The sequence below is a fragment of the Oenanthe melanoleuca genome, chromosome 25, assembly GCF_029582105.1.
Source record: "Oenanthe melanoleuca isolate GR-GAL-2019-014 chromosome 25, OMel1.0, whole genome shotgun sequence".
Lineage (NCBI taxonomy): Eukaryota > Metazoa > Chordata > Aves > Passeriformes > Muscicapidae > Oenanthe > Oenanthe melanoleuca.
This window is the reverse complement of record NC_079358.1, coordinates 6287335-6311951: the sequence shown is the minus strand read 5'-3', so window position 1 is coordinate 6311951 and position 24617 is coordinate 6287335. Positions and strand designations below refer to the sequence as shown.

At 49.1% G+C, this 24617-nt stretch overlaps 1 protein-coding gene across 1 annotated transcript in view; it reads left to right on the top strand.

Moving 5' to 3' along the window:
- Positions 1-24617, top strand: part of LOC130263356 (spectrin beta chain, non-erythrocytic 4-like) — a 38936-nt gene that overhangs the window by 14136 nt on the left and 183 nt on the right. The window contains exons 13-19 of the mRNA XM_056510862.1: positions 1719-2481; positions 5211-5413; positions 10532-10622; positions 17535-17684; positions 20193-20456; positions 22759-22983; positions 24453-24565. Coding sequence (XP_056366837.1) covers positions 1719-2481; positions 5211-5413; positions 10532-10622; positions 17535-17684; positions 20193-20456; positions 22759-22983; positions 24453-24565 — 1809 coding nt within the window. The remainder of the gene's footprint in view (positions 1-1718; positions 2482-5210; positions 5414-10531; positions 10623-17534; positions 17685-20192; positions 20457-22758; positions 22984-24452; positions 24566-24617) is intronic.

Here is a 24617-nt window from a genome sequence, read left to right as displayed (position 1 = left end):
CCCCAGACTTGGTGGGTCGTCCCCATGGGGTCCAGATCTCCAATGGAATCATCCAAACCCATCCTGGGGGTCCCAACATGGGCCTTGACCTTCTTGGGGTCTCCTTGGTGGGGACAACCAAATCTGGAGACCCCAAACTTGGTGGGTTGTCCCCATGGGGTCCAGATCTCCAATGGATTGTCCAAACACATCCTGGGGGTCCCAAGGTCAACCTTGACCTTTCTTGGGGTCTCCTTGGTAGGAACAACCAAGCCTGGAGACCCCCAACCTGTGGTTGTCCAGTGGTGGGGTGTCCCCATGGGTCCAGGTCTCCAATGGAATGGTGGAAAACCAAACCAAACCAAACTGAACCAAACCAAAGCATCCTGGGGGGTCTCAAGGTGGACCTTGACCCTTCTTGGGGTCTCCTTGGTGGCCTTGACCAGTGGTTTGATGTCCCCATGGGTTCCACCTCTCCAGGACAGTGGTCCAAGCCCATCCTGGGGGTCCTGAAATGAGTCTCGACCTTCTTGGGGTCTCCTTGTGGAGGGAACTTTGTGTGAGGCCACCTGGAGACCCCCAACCTTGGTGGGACATCGCCGTGAGGTCCAGGTCTCCAATGGAATGGTTGAAAACCAAACTAAAACCAAACCAAACCAAATCAAACCGAACCAAACCTATCCTGGGGGTCTCAAGGCCAATCTAGACCCTTCTTGGGGTCTTCTTAGTTGGGTTTCTTGGAGACCCCCAACCTGTGGTTGTCCAGTGAGGGGATGTCCCCATGGGTCCAGGTCTCCAATGGAATGGTTGAAAACCAAACCAAACCAAACCAAACCAAACCCATCCTGGGGGTCTCAAGGTAGACCTTGACCTTCTTGGGGTCTCCTTGGTGGGGTCAACCAAACCTGGAGACCCCAAATTTGGTGGGACATCCCCATGGGATCACGGTGTCCAATGGAATGGTTGAAAACCAAACCAAACCAAACCAAACCAAACCAAACCAAACCAAACCCATCCGAATGGTCCCAAGGTGGACCTTGATGTTCTTGGGGTCTCCTTGGTGTGGACAACCAAATCTGGAGACCTCCAAACTTGGTGGGACGTCCCCATGAGGCCCAGGTCTCCGGGCCACCATTCCCAGCCCATCCAAGGGTTGATCCCCATCCTGGTGGGCTCCATCCCATCTCAGGGGGTCTCACCCTGCTCCTGTCCCTGTCCCCCAGCTGGAACCGCATGGTGGAGCTGGTGGATCTCAAAATTCCATGTAGGATCTCAAAAATTCTGTGTGGGATCTCAGAAATTCCATGCAAGACCTCAAAATTTTGTGTAAGGTCTAAAAAATTCCATGTAGCATCCCAAAAATCCTGCAGGAATTTTTCTCACCCCCTCCTGTCCATGTCCCCCAGCTGGAACCGTGTGGTGGAGCTGCTGGATCTCAAAATTCCATGTAGGATCACAAAAATTCCATGTAGGATCTCAAAAATTCCATGTAAGATCTCAAAAATTCTGTGTAGGACATCAGTAATTCTGTGTAGGATCCCAAAAATTCCGTGTAGGATCCCAAAAATTCTTTGCAAAACCCTAAAATTCAGTGTAGGATCTCAAAAATTCCATGTAGGATCTCAAAAAAATTCTGTGTAGGATCTCGAAAATTCCGTGTAGGGTCTCAAAAATTCCACGTAGCATCCCAAAAATCCTGCAGGACTTTTCCTCACCCCCCCTTGTCCCCCGTCCCCCAGCTGGAACCGCGTGGTGGAGCTGGTGGACACCAAGAAGCGCCGGCTCAGCTCGGTGCTGAAGATCCAGAACTTTCTGCTGGAGTGCGGCGAGATGAAGGCGCAGGTGCGCGAGAAGCGCAAAGCCGTGGAGGCCACGCGCGGCGGCGGCGGCGGCGGCGACCTGGGCGGCGTCCTGGCGCTCCAGCGCCGCCTCTCCACCGTGGAAGCCGCTCTGGCCGTGCTGGAGCCGCGCCTGGTGGAGCTCCAGCGGGAAGGAGAAGCTTTGGCCGCCGCCCACCCCGAGCGCGCCCTGGAGATCCTGCTGCCCTTCGAGGAGATCGGCCACGAGTGGGACGACCTCAAGAGAGCCCTCCAAGGGTGCGAGGACACCTTGACGGTCGCCGGGCGCCTCCAGCAGTTCATCCAAGATCTGGACAACTTCTTGGGGTGGCTGGTGAAGACCCAAGCCGCCGTGGGCTCCGAGGAGGTGCCCGACAGCTTGGAGGAGGCCGAGAGGCTGCTGAACGTGCACGTGGCGCTCAAGGAGGAGATCAACGGCTACGAGGAGGACTACGCCAAGATCCAGGCGGCCAGCGAGCTGCTGGCCCTGGAGGAGATGGACGTGCCCTACCTGTCCCTGCAGCAGTGGCTGCAGAAGCTGGAGGCGGGCTGGGGGAAGCTGCTGCAGAGCTGGGAGATGAGGAGGGAGGTGCTGGTGCAGTCCCACGTCTTCCAGCTCTTCCTGCGGGACGTGCGGCAGTGCCAGAACAGCCTCTGCAACCAGGTGTGGCGGGAGGGGCGGGAGGAGGCCTGGGGTGGTGGGGATGGTGGGTGGAAGGAGATTTTGGGTGGTGGGAACGGGTTGTGGAAGGTCCTGGCTGGTGGATTTGGGTGGGAGCAGGTCATGGTTGATGGATTTGGGTGAAGGAAGATTTTGGGTGATGGATTTGGATGGGAGCAGGTCCTGGTTGGTGTGAGAGGATTTTGGCTGTTGGGAACGGGTTGTAGAAGGTCCTGGTTGATGGATTTGGGTGGAAGAAGTTTTTGGGTGGTGGATTTGGGTGGGAGCAGGTCCTGGTTGGTATAAGAAGATTTTGGGTGTTGGGAATGGGTTGTGGAAGGACCTGGCTGATGGATTTGGGTGGGAGCAGGTCATGGTTGATGGATTTGGGTGAAGGAAGATTTTGGGTGATGGATTTGGGTGGAAGAAGATTTTGGGTGATGAATTTGGGTGGAAGAAGATTTTGGGTGGTGGATTTGGGCTGTAGAAGGTTTTGGATGGTGGATTTGGGTGATGACAGGTCCTGGTTGATGGAGATGGGTGGAAGAAGATTTTGGGCGGTGGGAACAGTTTCTAGAAGGTCTTGGATGATGGATTTGGGCTGTAGAAGGTCCTGGTTGATGGATTTGGGTGGTGACAGCTCCTAGCTGATGGAAATGGGTGAAAGAAGATTTTGGGTGGTGGGTTCGGACTGTAGAAGTTTTTGGGTCACGGAGATGGCTGGTGACAGGTCCTGGTTGATGGAGATGGGTGAAAGAAAATTTTGGGTGGTGGGTCCGGGCTGTAGAAGATTTTGGCTCATGGAGATGGCTGGTGACAGGTCCTGGTTGATGGAGATGGGTGGAAAAAAGTTTTGAGTGATGGATTTGGGTGGTGACAGGTCTTGGTTGGTGGATTTGGGTGGAGACAGGTCCTGGCTGATGAATTTGGGAGCTGGCAGGTCCTGGTTGATGGAGATGGGTGGAAGAAGATTTTGGGTGGTGGATTTGGGCTGTAGAAGGTCCTGGTTGATGGGTTTGGGTGATGACAGGTCCTGGTTGATGGAGATGGGTGGAAGAAGATTCTGGGCGGTGAGAATGGTTTCTAGAAGGTCTTGGTTGGTGGATTTGGGAAGGTCTAAGATGTTGGAGATGGCTGTTGACAGGTCCTGGTTTATGGAAATGAGTGAGAGAAGATTTTTGGTGGTGGGAATGGTTTGTAGAAGGTTTTGGGTGATGAGGTTGGGCTGGAGAAGATTTTTGGTGGTGGATTTGAGTTGGAGAAGGTTTTGGGTGAGGAGGGAGGTGCTGGTGCAGTCCCACGTCTTCCAGCTCTTCCTGCGGGACGTGCGGCAGTGCCAGAACAGCCTCTGCAACCAGGTGTGGCAGGAGGGGCGGGAGGAGGCCTTGGGTGGTGGGGATGATGGGTGGAAGGAGATTTTGGGTGTTGGGAACGGGTTGTGGAAGGTCCTGGTTGATGGATTTGGGTGAAGGAAGATTTTGGGTGGTGGGAACAGTTTGTTGAAGGTCTCAGGAGGTGGATTTGGCTAGGGACAGGTCCTGGTTGATTGACCTGGGTGGGAGAACGTCCTGGTTGATGGAAATAGGTGAAAGAAGATTTTGGGTTCTGGGAATGATTTGTAAAAGGTCCTGGTTGGTGGATTCGGATGGTGACAGGTCCTGGTTGCTGGATTTGGGTGGGAGCAGATTTTGGGTAGTGGAAACGGTTTCTAGAAGGTCTTGAGTGATGGATTTGGGTGGAAGGAGATTTTTGGGTGGTGGATTTGGGCTGTAGAAGGTTTTGGATGCTGGATTTGAGTGGTGACAGGTCCTGGTTGGTGCATTTGGGTTGGAGAAAGTCTGGATTGGTGGATTTGGGCGGGAGAAGATTCTGGGTGGTGGGAACGGTTTCTAGAACGTCTTGGGTGATGGATTTGGGCTGTAGAAGGTTTTGAATGATGGAGATGGGTTGTGACAAGCCCTGGTTGATGGATTTGGGTGGAAGAACATCTTGGATGGTGGGAATGGCTTGTAGATGATTTTGGGTGGTGGATTTGGGCTGTAGAAGGTCCTGGTTGATGGATTTGGGTGGAAGAAGATTTTGGCTGGTGGAAACGGTTTCTAGAAGGTCTTAGGTGATGGATTTGGGTGGAAGAAGATTTTTGGGTGGTGGATTTGGGCTGCAGAAGGTTTTGGATGCTGGATTTGAGTGGTGACAGGTCCTGGTTGATGGATTTGGGTGGAAGAAGATTTTGGGTGGTGGGAAAAGTTTGTTGAAGGTCTCAGGTGGTGGATTTGGCTAGGGACAGGTCCTGGTTGATTGACCTGGATGGGAGAACGTCCTGGTTGATGGAAATAGGTGAAAGAAGATTTTGGGTGCTGGGAATGATTTGTAAAAGGTCCTGGTTGGTGGATTCAGATGGTGACAGGTCCTGGTTGATAGATTTGGGTGAAGGAAGATTTTGGGTGGTGGGAACGGTTTCTAGAAGGTTTTAGGTGTTGGATTTTTGGTGGTGACAGGTCCTAGTTGATGCAGATGTCTAAAAGAATATTTTGGGTGGTGGATTTGGGCTACAGAAAGTTTTGGCTGATGGATTTAGGTGGTGACAGGTCCTGGTTGGTGGATTTTGGGTGGAAGAGGATTTTGGGTGGTAGATTTTGGGTGGCCCCCAGCTCCCGCTGGACCCTCCCTCTCTTTGATGTGACCACCCCACGCCCAGCCCAGCGGTCACCACCCCTCCCTGACCCCTCCAGGAGTCCGTCCTGGCGCACGCCGAGCTGCCGGACTCAGTGGAGGGCGTCACCAAGGCGCTGAAGGAGCACCAGGACTTCACCACCACGCTGGAGCTGAGCCTGCAGAAGGTGCAGCAGGTGCTGCAGGCCGGCGAGAGCCTCCGGCGGCAGCAAAACCTGCACAGCGAGCGCGTGGCCGAGGCCATGGCCGGGCTCAGGGACAGGTAGGGGCACAGCCTGACACACCTGGACCCCAGAATTCCGTGTAGGATCCCAAATTTCCATGCAGGATCCCAGAACCTGCACAGCGAGCGCGTGGCTGAGGCCATGGCCGGGCTCAGAGACAGGTGGGGGCTCATCCGGGAGAAGAACCTGGAACCCAAAATTCTTTTTAAATTTTTTTTAAAAATTCTGTGTAGGATCTCAAAATTTCTGTGTAGGATCCCAAAAATTAAATGTAGTATCTCATAATTCCATGCAGAGTCTCAAAATTCTGTCTATGACCCCAAGATTTAGTGTACGATTTCAAAAATTGTGTGTAGGATCTCAGAATTCTATGTAGGATCTCAAAATTCTGTGTATGATCTCAGAATTCTGTGTTGGGCATCAAAAATTCCATGTAAGATCTCGAAAATTACATGTAGGACCTCAAATTTCTGTGTAGGATTTTAAAAATTTCATGTAGGATCTCAAAATTCCGTGTAGGATCATAAAAGTTCCGTGTAGGATCTCAAAAATTCCATGTAGGATCTCAAAATTCTGTCTAGGATCCTAAAAATTCTGTGTAAGATCCCAAAATTGTGTGTAGGATCTCAAAATTCCGTATAGGACCCCAAACACCACCCAGGACCGAAAAAAACCACCATGAACCCCAGAACCCCACCCAGGACCCCAAAATTCCATGTAGGATTTTAAAAATTCCGTGTAGGATCCCAAATTTCCATGCAGGATCCCAGAACCTGCACGGCGAGCTCGTGGCCGAGGCCGTGGCGGGGCTCAGGGACAGGTGGGGGCTCAAAACACCTGGAACCCAAAATTCCATGCAGGATTTTAAAAATTCAGTGTAGGAGCTCAAAATTCTGTGTACAATCCCATAATTTCATGTAGGATCCAAGAAATTCTGTGTACGACACCAAAATTCTGTGTAGGGCATAAAAAATTCCTTGTAGGATCTCAAAATTTATGTGTAGGATCCCAAAATTTACATGTAGGATCTCATAATTCCATGTAGAGTCTCAAAATTCTGTCTACAACCCCAAAATTTCATGTAGGGTCTCAAAAATTGTGTGTAGGATCTTGGAATTCCATGTAGGATCTCAAAATTCCATGTAGGATCTCAAAATTATTTGTAGGATCTCAAAAATTCATGTAAGATCTCAAAAATTACATGTAGGACCTCAAATTTCTGTGTAGGATCTTAAAAATTCAGTGTGGGATCTCAAAATTCTCTGTAGGATCTTAGAAATTCGTGTATGATTTCAAAATTTCATTTAGGATCTCAAAGATTAAGTGTAGGATCTCGAAAATTCCATGTAGGATAACAAAAAATCCATGTAGGATCTCAAAAACTTCATGTAGCATCTCAAAATTCTGTGTAGGATCATAAAAATTTCGTGTAGGATCTCAAAATTCTCTGTAGGATCTTAGAAATTCGAGGAGGATCTGAATATTTCATTTAGGATCTCAAAGATTAAGTGTAGGATCTCGAAATTCCATGTAGGATCTCAAAAATTCCCTGTGGGATCTCAAAATTCTGTGTAGGATCTCCAAAATAAAGTGTAGGATCTCAAAATTCCGTCTAGGATCTTAAAAATTCTGTGTACAACCCCATAATTTCATGTAGGATCCAAGAAATTCTGTGTACGACCCCAAAATTCTGTGTAGGGCATAAAAAATACCTTGTAGGATCTCAAAATTTATGAGTAGGATCCCAAAATTTGCATGTAGGATCTCAGAATTCCATGTAGAGCCTCAAAATTCTGTCTACGACCCCAAGATTTTACGTAGGGTCTCAAAAATTGTGTGTAGGATCTCGGAATTCCATGTAGGATCTCAAAATTCTGTGTAGGGCATCAAAAATTCCATGTAAGATCTCGAAAATTACATGTAGGATCTCAAATTTCTGTGTAGGATTTTAAAAATTCTGTGTAGGATCTCAAAACTCTTTGTAGGATCTTAAAACTTCTGTGTAAGATCCCAAAATTGTGTGTAGGATTTCAAAATTCCATATAGGACCCCAAACACCACCCAGGACCGAAAAAAACCACCATGAACCTCAGAACCCCACCCAGGACCCCAAAATTCCATGTAGGATTTTAAAAATTCCGTGTAGGATCCCAAATTTCCATGCAGGATCCCAGAACCTGCACGGCGAGCGCGTGGCCAAGGCCGTGGCCGGGCTCAGGGACAGGTGGGGGCTCGTCCGGGAGAAGAACCTGGAACGCAAAATTCCGTGTAGGATTTTTAAAATTCTGTGTAGGATCTCAAAATTCTGTGTACAACCCCATAATTTCATGAAGGATCCAAAAAATCCCGTGTACGACCCCAAAATTCTGTGTAGGACAGAAAAAATTCCGTGTAGGATCTCAAAATTTCTGTGTAGGATCCCAAAATTTACATGTAGGATCTCATAATTCCATGTAGAGTCTCAAAATTCTGTCTACAACCCCAAAATTTCATGTAGGGTCTCAAAAATTGTGTGTAGGATCTTGGAATTCCATGTAGGATCTCAAAATTCCATGTAGGATCTCAAAATTATTTGTAGGATCTCAAAAATTCATGTAAGATCTCAAAAATTACATGTAGGACCTCAAATTTCTGTGTAGGATCTTAAAAATTCAGTGTGGGATCTCAAAATTCTCTGTAGGATCTTAGAAATTCGTGTATGATTTCAAAATTTCATTTAGGATCTCAAAGATTAAGTGTAGGATCTCGAAAATTCCATGTAGGATAACAAAAAATCCATGTAGGATCTCAAAAACTTCATGTAGCATCTCAAAATTCTGTGTAGGATCATAAAAATTTCGTGTAGGATCTCAAAATTCTCTGTAGGATCTTAGAAATTCGAGGAGGATCTGAATATTTCATTTAGGATCTCAAAGATTAAGTGTAGGATCTCGAAATTCCATGTAGGATCTCAAAAATTCCCTGTGGGATCTCAAAATTCTGTGTAGGATCTCCAAAATAAAGTGTAGGATCTCAAAATTCTGTCTAGGATCATAAAAATTCTGTGTACGACCCCATAATTTCATGTAGGATCCAAGAAATTCTGTGTACGACCCCAAAATTCTGTGTAGGGCATAAAAAATACCTTGTAGGATCTCAAAATTTATGTGTAGGATCCCAAAAATTACATGGAGCATCTCAGAATTCCATGTAGAGTCTCAAAATTCTGTGTGAGATCTCAAAAATTCTGTGTGGGATCTCAAAATTCCGTGTAGGATCTTGAAATTCTGTGGAGGATCTTAAAATTCTGTGTAGGTTCTTAAAAATTCTGTGTAGGATCTCCAAAATAAAGTGTAGGATCTCAAAATTCTGTCTAGGGTCTTAAAAATTCGACCCCATAATTCCGTGTAGGATCCAAAAAATTCCGTGTACGACCCCAAAATTCCATGTAGGATGTAAAAAATTCCTTGTAGGATCTCAAAATTTCTGTGTAGGATCCCAAAAATTCTGTGTAGGATCTCAAAAATTATGTGTAGGATCCTAAAATTCGTGTAGGATCTCAAAGATTAAGCATACATTAAGGTGAATTAGTGGTTAATTAGTGGTGAATTAGTGGTTAATTAGTGATTAATTAATGATTGATTAATTAATTACTTCCCCCCAGGAGCCAGGGGAACCAGCAGCTGGCCCAGGACCCTGGTAAGGTTAGGGTTAACTAGGGGTTAATTAAGGGGATAATTAGTTGTTAGTTAGGGTTAATTAATGGTTAATTATAGATTAATTAGGCTTAATTAGTGGGTAATTAATTATTTCCCCCCAGGAACCAGCTGCTGGCCCAGGACTGGGTTAGGGTTAGGGTTAATTAGGGGCTAATTAGTGGCTAATGCAGAGTTAATTCTAGTTAATTAATGGTTAATTAGAAGTTAATAATTGTTAGTTAATTAGTTAATTGTTAATAATAGTTAATTAATTGTTTCCTGCTCAGGATCCAGCAGAGCCTGCAGCCGGCCCAGGACTGGATGAGTTAATTAAGGGCTAATGAAGAGTTAATTAGGAGATAACTAGGGATTATTAAGAGGTCAATTAAGGGTTAATTAGGGCTTAATTAGTGAGTAATTAATGATTAATTAATCATTAATGATTAATTAATTATATCCACCCAGGAGCCAGCGGAACCAGCAGCTGGCCCAGGACTAGATGAGTTAATTAGGGGTTAATGGGGGGCTAATGAAGGATTATTTAGAGGTTCATTAGTGGTTAATTAGTGGTCTATTATTAATTAATTAATTGTTCCCCCAGGAGCCAGTGGAACCAGCAGCTAACCCAGGACTGGGTTAGGATCAATTAGGGGTTAATGAGGGGTTTATCAAGGGTTGATTAGTGGTTAATTAGAGGTTAATTAGTGGTTAATTAAAGGGTTAATTAAAGGGTTAATTAATTGTTAATTAATTATTCTTCCCCAGGAGCCAGTGGAACCAGCAGCTGGCCCAGGACTGGGTTAGGGTTGGGGTTAATTGGGGTTGTTTTAGGGGTTAATTAGTTGTTAGGGTTATTTAGGGGTTCATTCGTGGTTAATTAAAGGGTTAATTAAAAGGTTAATTAAAGGGTTAATGAAGGGTTAATTAGTAACTAATTAATTAATATTTTCCCCCAGGAGCCAGTGGAACCAGCAGCTGGCCCAGGACTGGGTTAGGGTTAATTAGGGGTTAATGAGGGCTTTATGAAGGGTTAATTAAGGGTTAATTAGTGGTTAATTAATAGTTTATTAATTATTATTATTTATTAATTATTAATTATTAATTATTAATTATTAATTGTCTCCCCAGGAGCCAGCAGAACCAGCAGCTGGCCCAGGACTGGATGATTTAATTGAGGGTTAATGAAGAGTTAATTAGCAGATAACTAGGGGTTACTAAGTGGCTAATTAAGGAGTTAATGAAAGATTTATTAGGGTTAATTAATTAATAATTAATTAATTAATTAATTATCCCCCCAGGAGCCAGCAGAACCAGCAGCTGGCCCAGGACTGGGTTAGGGTTAATTAGGGATAATGAGGGATTTATGAAGGGTTATTTAGGGTTTCATTAGTATTCATTAGTGGTTAATTAAGGGGTTATTTAAGGGGTTAATTATTAATTATTACTTATTATTAATTAATTAATTAATTATCCCCCCAGGAGCCAGCGGAACCAGCAGCTGGCCCAGGACCGGGCACGGCGGCTCCGGGATCAGCTGGAGCTGCAGCGATTCCTGCAGGAGAGCCGCGAGGTGAGACCCCAAAATCGGCGGGGACCTCAAAAATGGGGCACCCCAAAAATCTGAGACCCTAAAATCAGCTGGGACCCCAAAAACGGGGCACCCCAAAATCTCTTGGGACACCCCAAAAACGGGGCACCCCAAAATCTCCTGGGACACCCCAAAAACGGGGCACCCCAAAAATCATTTGGGACACCCCAAAATCTGAAACCCTGAAAATCAGCTGAGACCCCAAAATGTGAGACCCCAAAAAATCATCTGAGACACCCCAAAATCTGAGACACCAAAAATGGTGCACCCCAAAAATTATCTGAGACCCCAAAATCTGAAACCCCGAAAACAGAGAGACACCAAAATCTGTGAGACCCCAAAAATGGAGACACCCCAAATTCTGAGACCCCAAAAATGGAGCACCCCAAAATCTGAGAGACCCCAAAATCTGGGATCCCAAAAATTGGAGAGACCCCAAAATCTGACAGACCCTAATAATGAGACACCCCCAAAAATGGGACACCCCATAATCTGAGAGTTACCCCAAAATGGGACACCCCAAAAATCTGAGAGACTCCAAAAAATGGGACATCCCAAAAATCATCTGAGAGACCCCAAAATCGGAGACCCCAAAATCTGAGAGACCCCAAAAACAGGACACTCCAAGAAATGAGGCACCCCAAAAAATGGGACACCCCAAAATCTGAGAGACCCCAAAATCATCTGAGACCACCCCAAATATGGGACACCCCAAAATATCTGTGAGACCCCAAAAAATCATCTGAGACACCCCAAAATCTGAGACCCCAAAATTGGAGAGACCCCAAAATCTAAGAAGCCCCAAAACTCTGAGACACCTCAAAATGGGGCACCCCAAAAACTGAGACCCCAAAATCTGAGACCTCAAAATGGGACATCCCAAAAACTGGGACACCTCAAAATCTGACACTACAAAAATGGAGAGACCCCAAAATCTGTGAGACCACCCCAAAAAATCATCTGAGAGACTCCAAAACTGGGGCACCCCAAAATCTGAGAGAAACCCCAAAATATCTGAGACCCCAAAAATCTGACACCACAAAATCGGAGACCCCAAAAATAGGACGGCCCAAAATATCTGACAGACCCCAAAATGGGACACCCCAAAATCTGACACCCCAAAATCTGAGAGTCACCCCAAAATGGGACACCCCAAAAACGGGACACCCAAAAATCTGAGACCCTCCCAAAATTTCAGACCCCCCCCAAAAATCTGAGCCCCCCCCAAATTCCCCATTTTTGGGGTTCTCCTGCAGGTTTGGGGTGGATTTGGGGTGGGTGGACCCCAAAGATCTCCCCCAAAATTGGGGAAAGTGAGTCCCCAAAACCCCAAAGATTTTGGGGTGGATTTGGTGATTTTGGGGCGGATTTGGGAAGGATTTGGGGTATTTTGGGGTCGATTTGTGGGGTTTTGGGGTATTTTGGGGCGGATTTTTGGGTGGATTTGGGGGATTTTGGGGTGGATTGGAGAGGATTTTGTGGGATTTGGGGGTGGATTTGGGGGATTTTAGGCTGGATTTGGGGAAGATTTGGGGCATTTTGGGGTGGATTTGGGGGATTTTTGGGCATTTTGGGGTGATTTTGGGTATTTGGAATGGAATTGGGGAATTTTTGGGGTAATTTTGGATTGGATTCGAGGGGATTTTTGGGTGGATTTGGGGGTGGAACTGGAACATTTTGGGGTGAAATTTGGGGCATTTTGGGGTGGATTTGGGGGATTTTGGGGATGGATTTGAGACATTTTCGGGTGGATTTGGGGGATTTTAGGCCAGATTTGGAGCAGATTTGGGGATTTTGGGGTGGATTTGGGGATTTGGGGTAGATTTGGAATGGAATTGGAGAATTTTTGGGGTGGACTTTTGGGGAAATTTTGGACTGGATTTGAGGGGATTTTGGGTGGATTTGGGGTGGAATTGGAACATTTTGGGGTGGATTTGGGGCATTTAGGAGTGGATTTGGAGTAATTTTGGAGTAGATTTGGGGTATTTTGGGGTGGATTTGGGGCATGTGGGTGGATTTTGGGGCGGATTGGAGAGGATTTTGTGGGATTTGGGGGTGGATTTGGGGTATTTTGGGGTGGATTTGGGGCAGGTTTGGGGGATTTTGGGGTGGATTGGGGGATTTAGGGTGGATTTGGGACATTTGGAGGTGAATTTGGGCTGCATTTGGGGTGGATTTTGGGATTTTGGGGTGGATTTGGAGGAATTTGGGGTGGATTTGAGCATTTTGGAGTAGATTTGGAGTATTTCAGAGTGAATTTGAGGTGGATTTCAGGGGATTTTGGGGTGGATTTTGGTAATTTTGGGGTGGATTTTGGGACATTTTGGACTGGACTTGGAGGATTTGGTCCAATTTGGGGAGGATTTGGAGCAGAATTGGAGGATTTGGGGCAGATTTAGGGTAATTTTGGGGTGGATTTGGGGTAATTTTGGGGTGGATTTGGTGGTGGATTTGGGGTAGTTTTGGGTGGATTTGGGGCATATTTGGGGCATTTTGGGGCATTTTGGGGTAGAATTGGGGATTTTGGGGTAGATTTTTGGGGTATTGGGGTGGATTTGGGGCTGGATTTGGGACATTTCAGGTCGATTTGGGGTAATTTTGGGGTGGATTTGGGGCATTTGGGGTGGATTCGGAAAAATTTGGGGTATTTTGGGGTGTATTTGGGGTGGAATTGGGGCATTTTGGGGTGGATTTGGGGCATTTGGAGGTGAATTTGGGGTGGGTTTGGGGCATTTTGGGCTGGATTTTGGGGCAGATTTGGGGTAATTTTTGGGTAGATTTGTGGGGTATTGGGGTGGATTTGGGGTATTTGGGGTGGACTCGGGAAATTTTGGGGCATTTTGGGGTGGATTTGTGGCATTTTGTGGGGTTTGGGGTGGACTAGGGCTGGATTTGAGGGGATTTGGAGTGGATTTTGGAGATTTTGGGGTGGATTTGGGGATTTTGGGGTGGATTTGGAGGATTTGGTCCAATTTGGGGCGGATTTCGGGTAATTTTGGGGTGGATTTGGTGGTGGATTTGGGGTAGTTTTGGGTGGATTTGGGGCATATTTGGGGCATTTTGGGGTGGAATTGGGGATTTTGAGGTGGATTTGGGGCATTTGGGGGTGGATTTGGAGTAATTTTTGAGTAGATTTGGGGTATTTTGGAGTGGATTTGGGACATTTGGAGGTGAATTTGGGGTGGGTTTGGGCATTTTGGGGTGGATTTGGGGCGGATTTGGGGTTTATTTTGGGGCGGATTTGGGGTGGATTTGGGACGTTTGGAGGGGAATTTGGGCTGCATTTGGGGTGGATTTGGGGCAGATTTGGGGCATTTTGGGGTAGATTTGTGGGGTATTGGGGTGGATTTGGGGTATTTGGGGTGGATTGGGGAGATTTTGGGGTGGACTCGGGAAATTTTGGGGCATTTTGGGGTGGATTTGTGGCATGTTGTGGGGTTTGGGGTGGACTAGGGCTGGATTTTAGGGGAATTTGGGGTGGATTTTGTTGATTTTGGGGTGGATTTTGGGACACTTTGGGGTGGATTTGGAGGATTTGGTCCAATTTGAGGCGGATTTGGAGCAGAATTGGAGGATTTGGGGCAGATTTGGGGTAATTTTGGGGTGGATTTTGGGCATTTGGGGTGGATTCGGGAAATTTTGGGGCATTTTGGGGTGGGTTTGGGGTGGAATTGGGGCATATTTGGGTTATTTTGGGGTGGATTTTGGGATTTTGGGGTGGATTTGGAGGAATTTGGGGTGGATTTGGGCATTCTGGAGTAGATTTGGGGTACTTCAGGGTGAATTTGGGGTGGATTTCAGGGGATTTTGGGGTGGATTTTCGTGATTTTGGGACATTTTGGGGTGGATTTGGAGGATTTGGTCCAATTTGAGGCGGATTTTGAGCGGAATTGGAGGATTTGGGGCAGATTTGGGGTAATTTTGGGCTGGACTTGGGAAATTTTGGGGCGTTTCGAGGTGATTTTGGGGCAAATTTGGGGATTTGGGGTGGATTTTGGGACATTTTTGGATGGATTTGTGGCATTTTGGGGGATTTGGGCATGGGCTGGATTTGGGGTATTTTGGGGTGGATTTGGGGCGGATCTGGGGTAGATTTGGGGAGGATTTGGGACATTTGGGTGGATCTGGGGTAATTTGGGGGTGAATTTGTGGGGTTTTGCAGGATTTTGGGATGAATTCGGGGTAATTTTGGGATGGATTTGGGGTGTTTTGGGGCGGATTTGAGGGATTTAGGGCATTTGGGGTGAATTTGGTATGATTTCGGGGTGAATTTCTGGGGTTATTTTGGGGTGGATTTTTGGGGTTTTGCAGGATTTTGGGGTGAACTCGGGGCATTTTGGGCTGAATTTGGGATATTTTGGGGTGAATTAGGGGCAGATTTGGGGCATTTCGGGGTAATTTTGGGATGCATTCTCGGGGTAATTTTGGGATGAATCCGGGGTGATTATGGGATGGATTTGGGGTATTTTTGGGATGGTTTCGTGGTTTTTTTGGGATGGATCCGGGGTGGTTTTTTTATGGATCCAGGGTAATTTTGGGATGGATTTGATGTGTTTTTGGGATGGATCCGGGGTAATTTTGGGATGGATCCGGGGTGTTTTCGGGATGGATTTTCGGGGTATTTTCGGGATGGATCCGGGGTGTTTTTTTGATGGATCCGGGGTTATTTTTGGATGGATTTGGGGTTTTTTCGGCATGGATGCGGGGTAATTTTTGGGATGGATCCGGGGTTTTTTTGGGATGGATTCTCGGGGTAATTTTGGGATGGATTTGGGGTAAATTTGGGATGGGTTTGTGGTAATTTTGGGATGGATTCGGAGTATTTTGGGATGGATTCGGGGTGATTTTGGGGATCCGGGGTGATTTTGGGATGGATTCTCGGGTTAATTTTGGGATGGATCCGGGCTATTTTTAGGATGGATCCGGGCTATTTTTGGGATGGATTCGGGGTATTTTTGGGGAGGATCCGGGGTATTTTGGGGATGGTTTTGCGGTTTTTTGGGATGGATTCGGGTTAATTTTGGGATGGATCCGGGGTGTTTTTTTGATGGATCCGGGGTAATTTTGGGATGGATCCCGGGGTGTTTTCGGGATTGATTTGGGGTGTTTTCAATGTGTCAGGGGTAATTTTTGGGATGGATCCCGGGGTGTTTTCGGGATGGATTCGGGTTTTTTCGGGCCGGGCTCGGCCGGTTCCGGGCCCCGCTCGCTCCTCGGGATTTTTTGGCGCTGCCGCCCCGCGCGGCTGCGCTCGGGATCTGCCGCATCACGGCCGAGCCGCGCGGCCCTTCCTCCTCCTCACCCTCCTCATCCTCCTCACCCTCCTCATCCTCCTCATCCTCCCGCGGCCTCCGCAGCCTCCGCACCCTCCTCCTCCACCGCCTTCCTCCCCTCTCTCCATCCTCCTCCTCCGTCATCTTCATCCCCCCTCCCCCTCCTCCATCTTCATCCCCCCCCTCCCCTCCCCCCCCCCCCCCTCCTCCTCCTCCATCCTCATCCTCACCCCTCCCCCCGACCCCAAACCCGCCGCTTTTTTTGGCGAAAAAAAAAGTAAATAAAATAAATAAATAAAAAAGAGAGAGGAGGGGGAGGGGGCTCCGCTGGCCCTTTCCCCTCTCGGATTTTTTTGGGATTTTTTTTTTTTTTTTTTTTTTTTGGAAAACCCCTCTGCTTTTTTGGGAATTTTTTTTTTTTTTTTTTTTTTTTTTTTTTTTTTTGGAAGGGGGTCCCCTCTCATTTTCTTGGTTTTTTTTTTTTTTTTTTCCGAAAGGAGTCCTCTCCTATTTTTTAGGATTTTTTTTTTTTTTTTTTTTGGGAAAAGAGGTGTCCTCCTATTTTTTGGGGATTTTTTTTTTTTTTTTTTTCTGGGAAAGGGGGTCCCCTCCTCTTTTTTTATTTTTTTTTTTTTTTTAGTGGGGTCTCCTCCGCTATTTTTGGGATTTTTGGGAATAGCGGGGGGGGGGGGCTCCTCTCTCCCTTTCCCCTCCGAGTTTTTTTAGGATTATTTTTGAGAAGAAAAACAATTTTTTTTTTTTTCCTAAAAGACGAAGGAGCTCCTCCTCTTATTTTCTGCAGGGGGGTTTGAATATTTTTTAATTTTTATTTTTTTGCGCCAAGTAATTTAGATTTAATTTTTTTAAATTATTTTTTTCCCCAAAGTATTTTTTTTTCCCCCAAGTTATATTTAAATTATTTTTTTGTGCGTAAAGGAATATTTTTTTTTAACTTTTTTTTGGACCAAACGAATTTCATTTTAATCATTTTTTGCTCAAAGGATTTTATTTATTTATTTATTTATTTTTGCTCAAACGATTTTTTTTTTTTTGCGCATAGGAATTTTTTTAAGTTTTTTTTTTTTAACCGGATTGTTATTTTAATTATTTTTTTTTTACCGCATTTCTTCTTATTTTTTTTTATTGCCCGGATTTTTTAATTTTTTTTTTTTGTTTGTTTGTTTTTGTTTGTTTTTTTTTTTTTTTTTTGTTTTTGATTGCGCTAAGGAATTTTTTTTCAATTATTTTATCTGACCCGATTTTTTTTTTTGCTCTGAGGAATTTTTTAAAATTTTTTTTTTTTACTCGATTTTTTTAATTTTTTTTTTTTTTTTTTGCGCTAAGGAATTTTCTTTTAATTATTTTTTTTTGACCCGATTTTTTTTTTTTTTTTTTGCGCTAAAGAATTTTTTTTTTTTTAAACTGAAATATATATATATATTTTTTTTTTTTTTTCCCCTAAAGAATTTTTTTTAATTTTTCGGGGTGGGGGGGTGAAAAAGGAAGGAAGAGGGGGGCGGTTTAACCATTCCACACCCCCCCCCCAAAAAAAAAAAAAAAAAAAAAAAAATCCAAAAAACTGGATCGGGGGGGTGCTGAGGAGCCGCCCCTCCCCCCGCAGCTCCATGCGTGGATCCGGGACAAGGCGCTGATGGCGGGGGACCCCTCCCGCGACCCCCCCCCGCGGGACCCCCCAAAACCGTGGCTGCAGCACCCCGCGTTCCTGGCGGAGCTGGCGCAGAACCGCGAGTGGCTCGAGCGGATCGAGAAGGTTCGGGGAGGTGGGAGAGGGGGAGGGGGGATAAAAAAAATTTAAAAAAAAAATAAAAAATGAAATGAGTCGGGGGGGGGTGAGAAAATGGGGGGGGGGGGGGGGGGTTGGTTGTCCCCTCCCCCCCCCCCGCGCGCGCGGTGATGCAGCGCCCCCTCCCCCATCCCCCTCCCCCCCATTTGGTGGCGTCGTTCGGCGGCGCTGCGGGTGCGGCCCCTCCCCCCACATCCCAAAATTGGCGCCGTGTCACCCCCCCCGTGTCACCCCCCCCCCCGTGTCCCTCTTGTCCCCTCCCCCACTGTCCCCTGTCCCCCCCCCCACCGTGTCACCCCCCCCACCCAAAATTGGCACCGTGTCACCTCCAGGTGTCTCCCCTCGTGTCCCCCCCGTGTCACCCCCCCACAATGTCCCCGTGTCCCCCCACTCCTGTCACCCCCCCTCCCGTGGTGTCACCCCTCACTGTCCCCCCCACTCGTGTCATTCCCCTCCGTGTCCCTCCTGTCCCCTCCCCCACTATCCCGGTGTCCCCCTCCTCGTGGTATCACCCCCCCAAACTGTCCCCGTGTCCCCTCCCTCACCGTGTCCCCTCCAGGTGTCTCCCCTCGTGTCCCCCCACTCGTGTCGTTCCCCCCGTGTCCCTCCTGTCCCCCCCTCCTGTCACCCCGTGTCCCCTCCCCGTGTCCCCCCACTGTCCCCATGTCCCCCCCGTGTCCCTCCTGCCCCTCCCCCACTATTCCCGTGTCCCCTCCTGTGTCCCCCTCGTGTCCCCTCCCCCCCCCGGTGTCACCCCCCTCCTGTCACCCCCCTGTGACCCCCCCGTGTCCCTCCTGCCCCTCCCCCACTATCCCACTGTCCCCCCTCTTGCCCCCCCACCCCGTGTCCCCCCCCCCCCGAGTCTCTCTGTGTCCCCCCAAACCCCTCGTGACAAATTTGGGGTCCCACCTTGACCCCAAACCACCCCAAATTCCTAATGATGAATTTTGGGGTCCCACCTTACCCCAAACCCTTCATGATTAATTTTGGGATCTCCCATTGCCCCCAAACCCCTCATGATAAATTTTAGGGTCCCACCGTTTACCCCAAACTCCTCATGATAAATTTTAGGGTCCCACCATTTACCCCAAACCCCTCATGATGAATTTTGGGGTCCTAATTTGTCCCCAAACCCCTCCTGATTAATTTTGGGGTCCCTCCTTGCCCCAAACCCTTCAAGATTAGTTTTAGGGTCTCCCATTGCCCCAAAACTCCTAATGATGAATTTTGGGGTCCCACTTTGCCTCCAAACCCCTCATGATGAATTTTCAGGTCCCACCTTGCCCCTAAACCACCCCAAACCCCTCCTGTTTAATTCTGGGGTCCCTCCTTGCCCCCAGACCCTTCATGATTAATTTTGGGATCTCCCATTGCCCAAAAACCTGTCATGCAGAATTCTGGGGTCCCCCATTGCCCCCAAACCCCTTGTGACAAATTCTGGGGTCTCACCTTGCCCCCAAACCCCTCATGATGAATTTTGGGGTCTAACCTTTTACTCCAAAACCCTCATGCTAAATTTTGGGGTCCCACTTTGCCCCCATATCCCTCATGCGGAAGTTTGGGGTCCCACCTTGCCCCTAAACAACCCCAAAACCCTTGTGATGAATTTTGGGGCCCCACCTTGATCCCAAACCCCTCATGATGAATTTTGGGGTCCCCCTTTGCCCCCAAATCCCTAATGATGATTTCTGGAATCCCACCGTTTACCCCAAACCCCATGTGATAAATTTTGGCGTCCCCCTTTGCCCTCAAATCCCTTGTGACAAATTTAGGGGTCCCACCTTGACCCCAAACCCCTCCTGATTAATTTTGGGGTCCTAATTTGCCCCCAAACTCCTCCTGTTTAATTCTGGGGGTCCCTCCTTGCCCCCAAACCCCTCATGCTGAATTTTGGGGTCCCGCGTTGCCCCAAAACACTCATGAGAGGGGCAGGAGCTGCCCCAACCATCTCCTCACCACCCAAAACCCTCATGATGAATTTTGGGGTCCCACCTTGACCCCAAACCACTTGTGACAAATTTTGGGGTCCCATCTTTTACCCCAAACCCCATGTGATGAGTTTTGGGGTCTCCCCTCACCCCCAAACCCCTAATGACAAATTTTAGGGTCCCACTTTGCTCCCAAACCCCTCATGCTGAATTTTGGGGTCCCCCCTTGCCCCTTAACCACCCCAAATCCCTCACAATGAATTTTGGGGTTCCCCATTGCCCCCAAACCCCTTTCTGATGAATTCTGGGGTCCCACCTTTTACTCTAAACCCCTCCTGCTGAATTTTGGGGTCCCACCTTGCCCCCAAACCACCCAAAACCCCTCATGATAAATTCTGGGGTTCCCCATTGCCCCCAGACCCCTTTCTGATGAATTTTGGGGTCCCACCTTTTACCCCAAACCCCACGTGACAAATTTTGAGTTCCCACCTTGCTCCCAAACCCCTCATGATAAATTCGGGGTCCCCCCTTCACCCCCGAACCGCAGGAGGGCGAGGAGCTGGTGCAGGCCAAGCCGGAGCTGAGCGGGGCGGTGCGGCGGCAGCTGGAGGAGCTGCGGAGATGCTGGCAGGAGCTGGAGAGCACCAGCCAGGCGCGGAGCCGGCGCCTGGCCGAGGCCGCGGCCGCCGAGCGCCTGGCGCGCAGCTACGCCGACATGGAGGCGCGGCTGGGCCGGCTGGAGGAGCAGCTGGAGACCGTGGGTAGCGGCGCCGACCTCCGCAGCGTCAGCCGCCAGCTCAAGAGGCTGCAGGTGGGGCTGGGGGGACATTGGGGATGTTGAGGGGACAGCAGGCTTTGGGGGATATTGGGTGTTGTAGGGACATTGGGTGTTGGATGGTCATTGGGTGTTGAATAGTCATTGGGTGTTGGAGGTTCATTGAGTGTTGGATGGTCATTGGGTCTTGGATGGTCATTGGGTGTTGGGGAGACACCAGGATGTGAGGGGACACCCGGCCTTGGGGGACAATGAGTCTTGAAGGGACATTGGGTTTTTTGGGGGACATTGGGTCTTGGATGGTCATTGGGTCTTGGATGGTCATTGGGTGTTGGGGGACACCAATTCTTGGGTGGTCATTGGGTGTTGGGGAGACACCAGGATGTGAGGGGACACCAGACCTTGGGGGACACCAGATCTTGAAGGGACATTGGGTGTTGGGGGAACATTGGGTCTTGGAGGGACATTGGGTGTTGGAAGGTCATTGGGTCTTGGATGGTCATTGGGTGTTGGATGGTCAGTGGATGTTGGAAGGTCATTGAGTGTTGGGTGGTCATTGGGTGTTGGATGGTCAGTGGATGTTGGAAGGTCATTGAGTGTTGGGTGGTAAATAGGTGTTGGAGGCTCATTGGGTGTTGGATGGTCATTGGGTGTTGGATGATTATTGGGTGTTGGGTGGTAAATAGGTGTTGGAGGCTCATTGGGTGTTGGATGGTCATTGGGTGTTGGATGATTATTGGGTGTTGGGTGGTAAATAGGTGTTGGAGGGTCATTGGGTGTTGGATGGTCATTGGGTGTTGGATGGTCAATGAGGGTTGGATGGTCATTGGGTGTTGGAGGGACACCAATTCTTGGGTGGTCATTGGGTGTTGGGGAGACACCAGGATGTGAGGGGACACCAGGTCTTGAAGGGACATTGGGTGTTGGGGGGGCATTGGGTGTTGGGTGGTCATTGGGTATTTGGGTGGTCATCACATGTTGGGGGGACATTGAGTGTTGGGGACACCAGATCTTGAAGGGACATTGGGTCTTTGGGGGACGTTGGGTGTTGGGGGGACACCAAGATGTGAGGGGACACCAGGCCTTGAGGGATGTTGAAGAGACATTGGGTGTTGGGGGGACATTGGGTCTTGGATGATCATTGGGTGTTCAATGGTCATCAGACGTTGGGGGGACATTAGGTCTTGGGGAACACCAGTTCTTGGGGAGACAACAGGTCTCAGGGGGACGTAGGGCTGCGGAGACCTCGGGGACATTGGGGGACACCAGGCCTTGAGGGGACATTGGGTCTTTCGGTGACGTTGGGTCTTGGGGGGACACCACGTCTTGGATGGTCTTTGGGTTTTGGATGGTCATCGGATGTTGGGTGGTCATTGGGTGTTGGGGGGACACCAGGATGTGAGGGGACACCAGGCCTTGGGGGACACCAGGTCTTGAAGGGACATTGGGTGTTGGAGGGACATTGGATGTTGAGGGGACACCAGGACATGAGGGGACACCATGTCTTGGAGGGACAGCAGATCATGGAGGGACTTTGACCGATTATGGGGGTCACCAGATTATTGGGGGGACACCAGGTCTGGGGGTGGCATTGGGTGCTGGGGGGACAGCAGGTTATGGAGGGACACCAGGTTATGAGCGGGACACTAAATTATGGGGGACACCACATTATGGGGTGGGGACATCAGGTTATGATGGACACCAGACTGTGGTGGACACCAAATTATGAGGGACACCACAGTATGGGGGATGACACCAGATTGTGGTGGATGCCAGACTGTGGGGGATGACACCAGATTGTAGTGGACACCAGATTGTGGTGGACACTAAGTTATGGGGGACACCACATTATGGGGGGCACACCAGGTTATGGTGGACACCAGATTATGGTAGACACCACATCATGGAAAGGGACACCAGGTTATGGTGAACACCAGATTGTGGTGAGCACCGAATTGTGGGGCCACCACATTATGGAGGGACACCACATCATGGGAGGGGACATCAGGTTATGGTGGACACCAGATTATCGTGGACACCAAGTTATGGTGGACAGCAAATTATGAGGGACACCACATTATGGGGGATGACATCAGATTATGGTGGTCACCACATCATGGGAGGGGACACCAGGTTATGGTGGACACTAGACTGTGGTGGCCACCAAATTAAGTGACCACCGCATTATGGGAGGGGACATCAGGTTACGGAAGGACTCCACGTCATGGTGGACACCAAATTATGGGGCCACCACTTTTTTTGGGTGACGCTCCACATTGAGTTCTGGAGGTCCCGTCATGGCCACCTTCCCGACCCCGTGTCCCCACCGTGTCCCCAGACGATGGAGTCGCAGGTGGAGGAGTGGTACAAGGAGGTGGGCGAGCTGCAGGCGCAGGCGGCGGCGCTGCCGGCGCAGGCGGCCGGGCGGGACGCGGTGGGCGAGCGGCAGAGCGCGGTGGGCACGCGCATCGTGCGCCTCATCGAGCCCCTCAAGGAGCGCCGGAGGATCCTGCTGGCCTCCAAGGAGGTCCATCAGGTCAGCCATGAGCTGGAGGACGAGGTGGTGAGTATCGGGGTGGGGTGGGGATGGAGATGGAGGTGGGATGGGGTGGGGATGGGGATGGAGATGGAGATGGGGTAGAGGGGATGGGGATGGAGATGATGGAGATGGAGATGGAGATGGAGATGGAGATGGAGATGGAGATGGAGATGGAGATGGAGATGGAGATGGAGATGGAGATGGAGATGGGGATGGAGATGGAGATGGGGTGGAGATGGGATGGAGATGGGGTGGAGATGGAGATGGAGATGGAGATGGGGTGGAGATGGAGATGGAGATGGGGTGGAGATGGGGGTGGAGATGGGATGGGGATGGAGATGGAGATGGGGTGGAGATGGGATGGGGATGGAGATGGAGATGGGGATGGAAAGCTGGAGATGGAGATGGGGATGAAGATGGGGATGGGGGTGGGGGTGGAGTGGGATGGAGATGGAGATGGAGTGGGGATGGGGATGGAGATGGGATGAAGTTGGGGATAGGACAGGAATGGAGATGGAGATGGGATGAAGTTTGAGATGAATGGGGCTGGAGATGGAGATGGGATGGGTGGACATAGGTAGAGATGGAACTGGGATGGAGATGGATGAGACTGGAGATGGGATGAGGCTGGAGATGGAGATGGAGGTGGAGGTGGAGATGGAGATGGATGGGGGATGAAGATGGATGGGGATGAAGATAGATAAGGCTGGGGATGGAGATGCAGATGAGATGGGGTCAGATGAAATGGGGTGATATGAAGACAGAAATGGGCATGGGAGGGGTGGGATGGGATGGAGATGGAGATAGGATGAAGGTGGAGATGGAGATGGAGATGGAGATGGAGATGGAGAAGGAAATGGAGGTGGAGATGGGATGAAGAAGGATGAGGATGGAGATGGGATGGGGATGGAGGTGGAGGTGGAGATGGAGATGGGATGAAGATGAAGATGGATGGGGATGGAGGTGGATAATGCTGGAGATGGGGATGGAGATGCAGATGGGATGGGGTGAGATGGAGATGGGGTGAGATGAAGACAGAAATGGGGATGGAGTGGGATGGGGATGGGGATGGAGATAGGATGAATATGGAGATGGAGATGGGAATGGGATGAAGATGGATGGGGGTGAAGACAGATGAGAATGGAGATGGGGTGAGCTGGAGGTGAACACAGAAATGGGGATGGGGTGGGATGGGATGGAGATGGAGATTGGATGGAGATGAAGATAGGATGAAGATGGGATGAAGATGAAGATGGATGGGGATGAAGACAGATGAGAATGGAGATGGGGTGAGCTGGAGGTGAACACAGAAATGGGGATGGAGCGGGATGGGGATGGAGATGGAGACAGGATGAATATGGAGATGGAGATGGGATGAAGATGGATGGGGGTGAAGACAGATGAGAATGGAGATGGGGTGAGCTGGAGGTGAACACAGAAATGGGGATGGGATGGGGCACAGCCATGACGCCGAGCTCCACCCCCGCCCCCAGATGTGGGTCCAGGACCGCCTGCCCTTGGCCATGCTGAAGGACCATGGCACCAACCTCCAGACCGTCCAGCAGTTCATCAAGAAGAACCAGGTCAGCTCCCACACCACCTTTGGGCTGGGGATGCCCCACCCTGACCCCTCCACCCACCTCCACCCCACCCCACCC